The sequence below is a fragment of the Capsella rubella genome, unplaced genomic scaffold (genome assembly GCF_000375325.1).
Source record: "Capsella rubella cultivar Monte Gargano unplaced genomic scaffold, Caprub1_0 scaffold_1, whole genome shotgun sequence".
In the NCBI taxonomy this organism is placed as follows: Eukaryota; Viridiplantae; Streptophyta; class Magnoliopsida; order Brassicales; family Brassicaceae; genus Capsella; species Capsella rubella.
This window is the reverse complement of record NW_006238923.1, coordinates 10,378,598-10,391,526: the sequence shown is the minus strand read 5'-3', so window position 1 is coordinate 10,391,526 and position 12,929 is coordinate 10,378,598. Positions and strand designations below refer to the sequence as shown.

The following is a 12,929-nucleotide window of genomic DNA, read 5'->3' as shown; positions in this document are numbered from 1 at the left end:
AGATAAATGTTCTTCTAAACAGTAACCAATAATATATCTTAAACTACCCTACAAAACAAATTGCGTAGTTTCTTTTGAAAGTTTAACTTGTTCATGAACAAATTAACAATTCTGAGAAAAAAAGATATCAAAATTACTTTTCTATATTTACTATTTACTGCTTTCTATATGTCGTCTAAAAACGAACGTGCAATATTATTAGTTACCATGTCATTTGGGTCATTCATTAATTTGGTTGTTTCGGTTTTGGTATCGACAACTACTAATATGTAGTGTGAGATGCAGATACCTTGTAACCCTTCATCACTAATCAGTATTAATCTTAAATTAAATTTATTAGTGACCACGTTGCAGCTACATAAGAAAGTTAGTTGTATTTTTAATAGTCAGGTGAAAATTTCAGTCCAAATTCCTAGTCATCATAGTATCATGATCATGTATTAGATATTTTCATCATTTAAGTTATAGTTTTCCGACTGACGTGGTTGAGAATGGAAGGAATCATCATCCATGCAAAATATTAAAAAACGTTTCAAGAAATTTTTCGTCTTATGATAAAATTATGCATCCGATCCTCCCGATATTTCTAGGCATCTTCTTAAACGAATGTTTTTTTCTAATCGTTGAACCGGTTTCTGATAATACATTAATATTTGACATTTTTTTTTGTTACCAAAAAAATAGCTGTCCGAACTCCGAAGTCATTTTAGTGTATTTATTTGTAATAAAAGACTTCTGACAGTATGTAGTTCACAGTTTAAGATAGGGTAATTTTGTACTGCTAATTCAAAGACATCTACTTCTCATCGTACGTTTAGTTCACATTACGTAGTAAAATATCCCTAAAGTTTGTACGTTGGCTCTACATTTGTAATAAAAGACCTTTCGAGGCTCTCTAGTACACATTAAGATACGAAATTTTCCTACTGCCTTCGACTCAACCGTTACATTATAATTAATATTTATAAAATATGTAAGTTGAGTGAAAGCTAACTTACATATTATTTAACCCCAAAAAAAAAAAGAGTATTACATTCAGATTTAAGAGAAGAGGTTTGAATTGAAATCTAATTGTAGGTATCGAGTATTTATGTCGCCTAATGACTCACGAGATTAATTAGTTTCATTAAGAAAAAATAACACATGAATCTATAATATTCTTACTTACTTAATATAGCGTTAGAAACACATCTATATGAGGAAACATTTATCTTATTTAGTAGAGAGTATAATGGTATAAAACTCACCAACCAACTTTTCAACACCTCCGTTTCATATGATTAAATGTTTTTGTTTCATTCGGTTCGAAATTTATAAGTTTTAATTGCAAAAAGATAATTTATTTGACTTTTTGGCTTTCTATCTTGAAGTGTTTTCGTCATCGGCTAAATAGTTATAACTTATAAATCAAGTATTAAATAATGTACATTAACAAAATGTAAAAAAAAAAAAACAATTTGTTTCAATGTTTTGGCTAAATAGTAAATATCTTTTATAAATTGAAATGGAGTGACTAGTATATGTTATTCTATCATAAGATTGATGACGAGCCAAAAATCAATATCATGCATTTATTACAAATAAACCATAGATGTTGACGTGCTTAAAAGCTCATAAAACGTCGCTAGAAAATTAGAAGATCATGAACTGATCTATCTTTGTCGATAAAGATGATTCTCGAATAAGAAAAAAAAAAACAAGCTGCATTTATAGCTTATGTTCTTGATCAATCTTAAAAGTCTCAAGTCGATTGATCTTCATGTGATTAACGGCTCATAAAAACATCACAAGATAAATAACAAGGCATATATAACGGATCATGAACCGATCTATCTTTGTCATGAAAGATGATTCTCGAATGAGAAAGAAGAAACAGCAAAACAAGCTTCATTTATAGTTTGTGTTCTTGGTTGTGTTTATGTTCCCTTTCTTGCAGCACATGAGTAGTTCATTCTCCATCCTTTTTATCAACCATATCATTCTCATATTTCATATTCAAAGCTCCATTTTCTTTGATCTTATCTCAATTACACAAATCAAAAATTTAATAAATATTGCAAGAGTAACTACGATAATATCAAACTTTTTACACAAAATTAAATAAACAATGTCGAACATGAATTAGCATTTAATGGTAAAAAAAGATAAGGTGGAATTATTTGTCTTTTTCTCGTTTGGTGGAGTTGAGAGACAATCTTCAAGCGGTAAATAGTAAATACTGAAGATAGCTAGCGGTAAGTAGTAAATATTGGTTTCCAACAAAACGAATCAAGGATGATCGATGATTTTTACTTGTCTAGTGGTAACAAAACCAGTTTATATAACTGAGAACATCTGACCCTATACCTTTGAACGTACGTTAGATTGTTTGAGATAGAGTGATGTTTGAAATATTGTTGGCTCATAATTTATGTTTTATTATTACGTACTTGTAGTTGTAGATTCTGTCAACAAAATTATTGTATCTTTTGTAAGAAATGTGAGTGCTCAGCTCCTCGGTAATGAGTACCAAATACGTAATGGCTTCCAAAGAGATTCAAGAAAAAAAGAACAAAAAATATAGAAAAATATCACGGAAATCATTATTGTCTTTGTTATTTAAGGAATCAAGGTAGTCAAGAAATATAGCGACTACCTTGGCTTTGGCAAGAGTCCAAAAACGAAAATTTTCACCAAAATGGAAAAACAAAACTTGCTACCTACGCCTTTGAGTCTCTTTTTAAGGTAAGAGAATATATATATTTGAGACTCCTCCCAATACATCAACTTCGTTTTGGGGTTTCTTTGGTGTTGTTGTCTACAATAATGTCTCGACTTCTCTTCAAGCTCTCTCCCCTCGTAAGCTCTTCCTTGCTTTTTCTTCAGTTTTGTAATTCCATTTGCTTGTATTTTCTTAGATTATAGGGTTTAGTTTCTACTTTTTATACTCTATATATTCGATAGATGGGGATTGGAGGGTTGAGATATATAACCGTTCTTTAGAGAATTGAGAATTTTACTTTTATGTTTGCTTAAATTTAGCAGATTCACATTCACAAGAGGAGCGTTCGTTCGTTTTCTTCCTCCACGACCGGCCCATGTAAGTGGATTTGCAGCATGATAGAACCCTCGCCGGAAGGCGGCTCCCTCGGACAAGTCCTGTTGTTCAACTTAGCAAATTTCGAGTTAGTCAGAGCGGACAAAACATATCCCATTGAGCTTTATGACGCGCAGTTGGTTGGAGCTTCCCATGGATGGGGATTTTTCTCCAATAGACAAGATCGGTCTGTCGTTATCAGCGACTTTCTGAACCCCTATGCTTCCAAGTCAAAACCAAAGATGATTCCTCTGCCTTTCTTTACTCCAATGTACTCTGGCCAAACCGAAGTCGTGTGCAACGTGGCCATGTCCTCTTCTCCTCCTGATCAAGACGACCAAGATTGGTTCGTTGGCATCAAGTTCTTGGGTAGACAGCTGAGCCTCTGCAGGCCCCGTCATGACCTGCGCTGGACTAATATCCTAACACCTTTTGAGTCATGGGATAGCTCAAAACTGATGTATTCCAAGAAAGACCAAAGGTTCTATTTGCTTGCTCCTGGAGGAAACTACTTATGCTCATGGGATCTCGACTTCAAGGAAGACAAGAAGCCTAAGTTCCATGAGTTGGTGTTGCACAACCTTCCCGACATGCCACGTTCCCACCGGAAGCGGTTGGATTCCTACTGCAGGGAGGATCACTGGGTGGAGTCACCTTGTGGCGAAAGTTTCCTCGTCAAATGGTAACCTAAAGTATAGTTTCTAGATATATAGAGGAACTTTGCTGAAACAAAAGCTAACCCTTTAGGTCTTGGGCTGCAGGTACTCAGAATACACTCCTGAAGGGTTCAAAGCACCGACTGCAATGGTGTTTAGAGAGGAGTACACACAAGATGGGAGGAAAAACATGCGTTACACAGATGACATAGGAGATTTGTGCATTTTCATTTCAAAGGGGGAGGATTTCTGCGTCACGGCCACCTCTTGCCCTGGACTCCCCCGCAACTCCATCTTTTTGAATGGACGTTTGTTTGCGACGCTCAGTATGACCAAGAGTACCTTCGGTTGCTATGAGTTACCCCAAGGTTCACCAGAAAAAATCCCCTACTCCCCCTACTGGCTTCCTCCGTTTTCTCCCTAGTGCTCGATCCTTGCTTCATTGCTTGCTGTTATTGTCTAGTTGCTTGCTTCTCTTCTGTTTTACTGATTTCAAATGTCAAGATCATCTAATTAACGACTTCATTTGGTATTTTGGAAATATGTTACAAATTTGAAGGACTTCTGTAAGCATGTTCCGTGTGTCACGTATGGAGTCTAAGATTATTGACCTTTGCTCTCAACGTAAATTACATAACAACTTTCTTACAGTTCTAGATCCTATGTTAGTTCGTCTGTCCCCCTTGTTTAATTTTGATATCCCTTGAAACCCCAACGAGATACTCAACCTTATCAAGTTAATTAATCCTCTTAATCGCTAAACAAAGATTCATCAGCAGCTAAGAGATTTTTTTTATTATATCCACGTTATTACAACACAGAGAACACTATTTCGACCGAGACAGAAAACACATAATATTTCTATGATAGGTTGAATAATTTTATGACAGTCATCATGTGTTTTATATATATGAAACAAACACCAAAAAAGATTTATGGTCTTTTAAAAGCTGGATACTGTATGTCATGGTTTTGAGAAGCGATAGAGTATAACATTAGATACGTTTCCAAAGAAAAATCTCATATTTCCAAAAAGTGCAAAGCCATAAGTCCATAACTCCACATGATTTATTTCAAAAAGATTTTTTTTCTCTTTTCTTAAACTCTTTTGCAACTGCAACACTCCAAATTTAAACTGTATACGTTGAATGTTATGTTTGGTATTGTCAAATAACGAGTCTCCTCAACTCCTAACACCGTCATAAAGTTATGATAATTTTAAAAGTTTGACTCAACACTTACTAGACTAATAGACCACGCACGTTAGTTTTTAGATAGAGTGATGTGTGAAATATGGTTGGCTCAGAATTTATAGTACATTATTATGTAGTAGATTCTGTCAACAAAGTTGGTTTAAAAAAAAATAAAAAATAAAAAGATTCTGTCAACAAAGTTATCGTATCTTTGTAAGAGCAAGGGCATTAGCGTGTGTACGCCGAGTCCCATGCATTTTTTCATTATTAACGGTCAAGCACCTGAGGTCAATTTCGTTGTAAACGGAAATCAGTACAATTTGGCGTACTATCTCACTGATGGTATTTATCCGAAATGGGCCACTTTTATTCAATCTATTCGACTTTCTCAAGGTATGAAAAATTCCCTTTTCTCTAAAAAACAAGAAGCTGTGCGGAAAGATGTAGAGCGTGCTTTTTGAGTTTTGCAAGCTAGGTTTGCCATTGTTAAAAACCCTTCTCCTTTATGGGATAAAAACAAAATGGCAAATGTTATGAAAGCATGCATAATACTCCATAATATGATTGTAGAAGATGAACGACATACATACAATGTCCGTAACATTTCAGAATTTCAGCACAGAGAAGATGTCGATCAAACATATACCGTTGGTACCGCCGGTGTAGGTTCAAATATAGGCACAACAATTACTCGTCGAACCAGAGTTCGTGATAAACAAGCACATGAACAATTAAAACATGATTTAATAGAACATATATGGTCTAATTTTGGACATCTTCAAGATTATGAAAATTAAGTTTTAAAGTTCTGAATTCAATGTTGTTAATTTTAATATTTGTATGTTTTCTGTTTTTTCAACTTTATGAACTTTGTAATAATAAAATCCAATGAATGGGATGATCTATGTTTTATTTCCATGTTTTTAATTTAATTTTAAAAATTATTTTTAAAAATTAAAAATATTATTAATTTAATTGAAGGACAAATAACAAGAAACACCAATGCTGCTACACTAAAATTTCAAAAATGTCCTATGATCTAAATATTATAAAAATAATTGAGGGACCAAATTTGCTGTGACACCAATGCTGATGCTCTAAGAATAATGGGTTTCCAACTTTCCATAGAGATACTATTAAAAAAAAAAAAAAAACAAATGTAAAGGAAAAGCATTATTATTGTCTCTGTTCTAGTAGCGACTACCTCTGGCTTTGGCAAGTTTCCAAAATTAAAAATTTCACCAAAAAGGAAAAAAGAGCTTGCTAGCCACGCCTATTTCTCTCTTTTAAGGTAAGAGAAGTTATATGGTTGAGACTCCTCCGAATACATCAACTTAATTTTGGGGTTACTGTAATTTCTTGGTGTTGTTATCTGCAATAATGTCTCGGCTTCTCTCCAAGCTCTCTCCCCTCGTAAGCTCTTCTTTGCTTTTTCTTCAATTTTCTAATTGCTTTTGCTTCTAGTTTCTTAGATTAGAATAGATGGCTTACTTTTCTACTTTAGACTAGATTAGATAAGGATCGGAGGGTTGAGATTGACCTAAGTTTAGTTAGAGAAGGTGCTTTCAGTTACTTGATTGGTCTTGATCTCTGTGTTGCTTAACTTGCCAGATTCACAAGAACAGTAGAAGCGTTCGTTCGTTTTCATCCTCTGCGACCGGCCCATGTGTTTCGATTTGCAGCATGATAGAACCCTCTCCGGACGGCGCCGGAAACCTCGGAGAAGTCATACTGTTCGACATAGCAAGTTTGGAGTTAGTCAGAACGGACAAAACATATCCCGATGAGCTTTTCGACGGGCAATTGGTGGGAGCTTCCCATGGATGGGGGTTTTTCTCCAATAGACACGATCGGTCTGTCATTATCAGCGACTATCTAAACCCTTATGCTTCCAAGTCAAAATCAAAGATGATTCATCTGCCTTTCTTTACTCCAATGTACTCTGGCCAAACCGAAGTCGTGTGCAACGTGGCCATGTCCTCTTCTCCTCCTGATCAAGACGACCAAGATTGGGTCGTTGGCATCAAGTTCTTGGGTAGACAGCTGAGCCTCTGCAGGCCCCGTCATGACCTGCGTTGGACTAACATCCTAACACCTTTTGAGTCATGGGATAGCTCAAAACTTATGTATTCCAAGAAAGACCAAAGGTTCTATTTGCTTGCCCCTGGAGGAAACTACTTATGCTCCTGGGATCTCAACTTCAAGGAAGACAAGAAGCCTAAGTTCCATGAGTTGGTGTTGCACAACCTTCCCAACATGCCACGTTCCCTCTCGAAGCTGTTGGATTCCTACTGCAGAGAGGATCATTGGGTGGAGTCACCTTCAGGCGAAAGTTTCCTTGTCAAATGGTAACCTAAGTATAGTTTTTAGAAGAATTTTGCTGAAATAAAGAAACTAAACATCCATATTGCTGGTAACGTGTATACATGCAGGTACAGTGAATACCCCCCTGAAAACACCATTAACTGTTGCAAATCACCGATAGTAATGGTGTTCAGAGAGGAAGAGACGAAAGATGGAAGGAAAAACATGCGTTACACAGAGGACATTGGAGACCTTTGCATTTTCATTTCAAGGGGAGAGGATTTTTGCGTCAAGGCGACCTCTTGCCCTGGTCTCGACGCTAACTCTATCTGTTTGCATGGCCGTTTGTTTGCAACGCTCAATATCGCGAAAAGAACCGTTGGCTGTTACTTACATCCCCAAGACACACCAAGAAGGATTCCCTATTCACCTTACTGGCTTCCTCCGTTTTCCCCGTAGCCCTCTATTTGCTCCATTGAATCATTGGTCTTATTGTGTGGTTGGTTCTCTCCTGTTTGAATTGAAGACTTCATTTGGTATTTGGTGTAACAGCCAACTGATGTAACTTGTCTCACAATTCAGATCCTATGTTTAGCTTGTTTGTCCCAACTTTGATGTCCATGAATTTGATTTATGGAATTTACTTAGGGAGTACATCACTCATATACGTACTAAAATTAAGGAATTAAAAGAAGCAGATACATGGATACAATTATAAGACCATAGTGAACTTGAAAGTAGGAGAGACAATCAGACAAAGAACATTAATCTTTCATGGCTCTGGATTCTCTAATTACACGTTTCTAAAACTTATTCCTCTTAACCGTTGAACAAATGATTCATCAGCAGCATGTCACGATTTGATATTCCAATAACTGCAACTTATAGATATTAATACCCACGTTATTACAAGAGAAAACTATTTTGACCGAGACAAAAAAAAAAACACACATAAATTTCTATGATAGGTTGAATACTTTTGTGAATTGTGACACACACACAAAATATCTTGGTCAAGCTGATATGTCATTGTTTTGACTTTTGAGGAGCGAGGGAGATTAACATTAAATAAAGAGATCAAAGAGTTCCAAAAGAGAAACCTCTCATCTCCTCCAGACCCATAATTCCACATGGATGATTTCTTAAACTATACTGTCTACATTGAATTTTATGTTTCGTATTGTCATGTCTTCAATATAGATTTAACGATTCACCTAGAGTCTAATTATACATTTAAATGTTATATTTATAATCAGTTCGAATTAATCAACAATTACTAGACGTCTAGACCCTATATGTAAGTTTTAGATAACTGATGTATGAAAAATATGGTTGAGTCAAATTTATGGTTTATGTACTTTGTAGTATATTGTTCTGTCAGCAAAGTTATTGGGTACCGAGTAAAATGAACTGTGAGTGGGCCTCGATAATGAGACCATCCTCAATGCTGATCCTTAAGCTGGTTCTTAAGCTAATTTTGATTAAAATTTAATACATAATTCAACAAAATTTATAAGGTACGTACCTTATATAAGGTCAAAAACTGGAATTAAAGGCATAAGATCCACTTTTAAGGATTATGCATTGAGGATGCTCTGAGTATCGAGTACGTAATGGGTAAAGAGAAAAAAAATATATAGAAAAAATGTAAAAGGAAAACATACAGTTATTGTCTCTGTTCTAGCAAAAACAGCGACAACCTTGGCTTTGGCAAGATTCCTAAAACGAAAATTTCACCAAAAAGGAAAAAAAACTTGCTACCCACGCCTATAGATATCTCTCTTTTAAGGTAGTGAAGATATATGGTAGAGACTCCAAATAAATCAACTTAATTTTGGGGTTGTTATCAGCTGCAACCATGTCTCGGCTTCTCTTCAAGCTCTCTCCCCTGGTAAGCTCTTTCTTGCTTTTTTTGTTGAATTTTGTAATCTCTTTTGCTTGTGTTTTCTTAGCTTAGATAGTTAACTTTTCTACTTTAGATTAGATTAGGTAATGATCAGAGGGTTGAGATTGATATATTATTTAGAGAATTGAGGATTTAATTACTTTTATGGTTGCTTCAACTTGGCAGATTCACAAGAGGAGCGCTCGTTCGTTTTCTTCCTCCACGACCGGTCCGTTTCTGTCGCTTAGCGTCGGTGCAGGACCTTCTTCGGAAGGCGTCAGCATCGGTGAAGTGGTTTTGTTCGACCCTGCGAAAGAAGAGTTACTCAAGCTTACGGACAAAGCAATTCCAGAAGAAATCATTTCAGCCAAATGGATCGGAGCTTCCAAGGGATGGTCATTTTACTCTGACACACAAGACCGTTGCGTACTCATGAGCGACTTTTTGAACCCATGGGCTAGCGAATCAAAACCCAAGCTCTTGACTCTGCCTCCGCTTAACCCTCTGCTCTCTTGCCAAACTGATTTGATCTGGAACGTGGCAATGTCCTGTTGTCCTGATGACGATGAAGACTGGGTTGTTGGCATCAAGTCCTTGGGTGACCAGCTCAGTTTCTGTAGGCCACGTCGTGACTTGCGTTGGACCAAGTTCCAAACCCCTTTTGACTATTTCCCAACCTCGAATCTGACGTACTCCAAGAGAGACAGGAAGTTCCACTTGCCTGGTCCTGGAGGCCATCACTTGTTATCCTACGATCTTCACTTCGACAAAGCCGACCAGCCTGAGTTCCACGAGTTGAAGTTTCGCAACTTTCCAGAGTCGTTCAAGTATGACTCAGAGCTATCGGAGCTGTTTCCTTCTTCTTGTAGGACAGAACGCTTTGTGGAGTCACCCTCCGGAGATGAACGTTTCCTTGTCAAATGGTATAATAATACTCTGTAGCTACTATACCATATGTATATACATTATCGTTGAACCATTGATGATTGGTTTCTTGCATGCAGGTACGCCAAGGGTTGCTTGGCTTATTCGAGTAAAATCTCCTATGAAACGCAGCGGTTCATGGTGTTTAGAGAGGAGGAGACTACAGAAGGAAGGTTCATGTGTTACACTGATGACATTGGAGATCTCTGCATCTTTGTTTCAAAGAGCGAGGCCTTTTGCGTCCCGGCAAGCTCTGTTCCTGGACTTAAGCCAAACTCCATCTATTTTGTTGGCTTTGGCGTAGGTATCTACGATCTTACCACCAGAGATGTCTCTAGTTTTAATGCTCCCAAAGGTGCACTGAATCATATTGTGAACCGTTACTGGTTTCCTCCATCTTCTAGCTAGTGCTACGACTGCACGGCTTTGTTTGCTTCGGTTTTACTATCTATCGACTTGCTTAGATCTAAATATCGGTCATCTATGTTCCCTTTTGACTGTATTAGCTTATTATGAATTTATGATCAATGGAATAGTTCTTCTTCTATAAATATATTTTACATACATAATTCATTTTATTTGATTTTACATGAAACATTTCTTGTTAGCCACCAACTCATCTTTTATAATTTATAACTCATCTTTTAACATTTATTGTTAGCCACCACCTATATATAAACTATGATTGTCACGTGTTTAACAATCCCAACGACAACAATACATGTATTTGATCCCAAAAAAACGAAAAAAAAAAAAAGACATGTATCAATAGTTTTGATTTTATCTCACCGTATGAAAGCATTATTTCCATTAATACAAAAAAAAAAAAGAATGCCATATACGCCGATGATTCATTTATGATCGACCACAAGATTTTGCAATCCAAAGATAAATTACACAAAATGGACCTCCGATCTGTCAAGACCAACTTAAAGGGCAGGTTGGGCCGGGTAAGTTTAGGGTCCGGTATTGATTCTGCAAAAAGTTAAATTGTATGTGTTGACAACTAAAAATATACATACTGTGTACAGTTTATTGCAAGGTCAGAGAATCTGTTAAAATTAGGGAGATTGTTTGGTGACAAACTTAAATAAAAAATAGTATCAGTGTTATTTAAGAAACTGAGAGAAGTGTGTATCTCTCTACTAATAAAAATGACAATTTGAGCTATCTATGAGCATCTTTATAGGTGTAACTTAGAAGATGTACCTTAGGTAAATATATGTATATTAATAATGTTAAAGAGTAATTTAAGAACCTTTGATTAAGTGGTGATTATTGGTTGAACTTGTAGTATCTTAATATTTTAATAATATAATAATGTAAATATGTCATTTATTTTTTAAATTAAATAAATTATTAATAAATTGAAAACTTACAAAAATAAACATAAAACATATTTGAAAATTAAAATATAAAGAAAATACAATTCCAAATTATTTTGAAAAAAACAATAAAGATAAAAATGATAAACACAAAAGATACAATAATAATTTAAGCACAATGGTAACATAGTTGTGTAAAGTTGTACGGAATTTGCTAAAATGGTACTAATTTGTCTATAGATCATGCTGTCATTACAACGACCATCTTCAAAGTTGTTTCCAAGAGTGCTAGGTTACATGTGAAGTATCTTAAAGTGGGTGAAGACAACTTACCGATGGGAAGCGACGTGTTTGTTTGCGATCACCAACGTCCCAAACGCTGCAACGCTAGTTCATCATCTCCTCCAAATGACGTCGGCGGGAAAGGGTAAGGCAAAAAAAAAAAATAAGTAAGAGTTTGTCTCTATGCGTAATGATTATTATCTTAACCTTAGTTAAGACATATCTATCTATTCATGCATTTTGCATATGTATGCTTAATACAGTAAAACCTCTATAAATTAATACTCTATAAATTAATAAACACTATAAATTAATACATTTTGTTGGTCCCAAATCAGGTCAATGTAAAAATTGACCAAATTCGATAAGATAATAAGATAATAATTGTTTTGAAATCCTCATCTAAAATATAGTCCCAATAATATCATAAATTAATAATCACTATATATACACATATATTTATATAAGTAGATATATTAATGTATTTGTAGATATATTAATGTATGTTTTAATTTTTTTTGTGAAAATAAATTTTCTCCTAGAGTTCACCTCAATAAATAATTTTGTGTTAGTATATTTTTAAAAAATAATCTTGTAATATATACCATCACAAGTCATAAAAATAATCAAATTTTCTTTATGTTTTCAATTTTTAAATATGCATAATATTCATTTTTACATATAGGATGTGAAAATATAACAATTGAGGTTATTAAGATACATTTGAATTATCATTTGTAAGTGAATTTATCTATAATTTTGAAGTTTTTAGTCAAATTTCTTTTTAAAAAAATATATAATATTCATTTTCAAACTTCTATCTAATTTATAATATCTAAAAGATTAGTTTTATTTTTGTAAAATTGTGTCAATCCATATCTTTAAAATATTTGAAAATTAAAAATACCACTATAAACTAATAATTATTAATTTACACTATAATTAATATTTATTAATTTATAGATAAATTAATATCACTATAAATTAATAAAATATTTTGGTCCCAAAATTATTAATTTATAGAGGTTTTACCGTATGTTTATGAATCTTAACCTTAGTTAAGACTTAAGACAGATCTACCTATCTATCCATGCATTATGAATTTTACAAATTGATACATGTTTTAAGTCTTTTTTATATGAGACACTCAATTAACTAGAAATATTTTTATTAGGATGAATTAATCAAATATTTCTTGAAAAAATTTAAAGAAATAATCTCATAACGATATTAATGACAATTAAGTAGCAATTTTGTTACTTTCTTAATATGTAACTAGTGATG

General features: G+C 34.5%; 3 protein-coding genes across 3 annotated transcripts; all 3 read left to right on the top strand.

The window, feature by feature from the left end:
- The first annotated feature begins 2,805 nt into the window (after window positions 1–2,805).
- On the top strand, window positions 2,806–4,156 carry LOC17897928. Its single transcript, XM_006303660.1, has 3 exons — window positions 2,806–2,838; window positions 3,025–3,758; window positions 3,838–4,156. Exons 1-3 carry the CDS (start codon window positions 2,806–2,808, stop codon window positions 4,154–4,156), a joined length of 1,086 nt encoding a protein of 361 aa, XP_006303722.1.
- A 1,991-nt stretch (window positions 4,157–6,147) lies between these two features.
- Window positions 6,148–7,839, top strand: LOC17897930. The gene is made up of 3 exons (XM_006305081.2): window positions 6,148–6,338; window positions 6,537–7,273; window positions 7,358–7,839. The coding sequence occupies exons 1-3, from the start codon at window positions 6,306–6,308 to the stop codon at window positions 7,686–7,688; spliced, it is 1,101 nt and encodes a 366-aa protein (XP_006305143.1). The 5' UTR covers window positions 6,148–6,305; the 3' UTR covers window positions 7,689–7,839.
- A 1,248-nt stretch (window positions 7,840–9,087) lies between these two features.
- Window positions 9,088–10,538, top strand: LOC17897676. The gene is made up of 3 exons (XM_006305083.2): window positions 9,088–9,120; window positions 9,301–10,037; window positions 10,119–10,538. The coding sequence occupies exons 1-3, from the start codon at window positions 9,088–9,090 to the stop codon at window positions 10,444–10,446; spliced, it is 1,098 nt and encodes a 365-aa protein (XP_006305145.1). The 3' UTR covers window positions 10,447–10,538.
- Window positions 10,539–12,929: the final 2,391 nt, after the last annotated feature.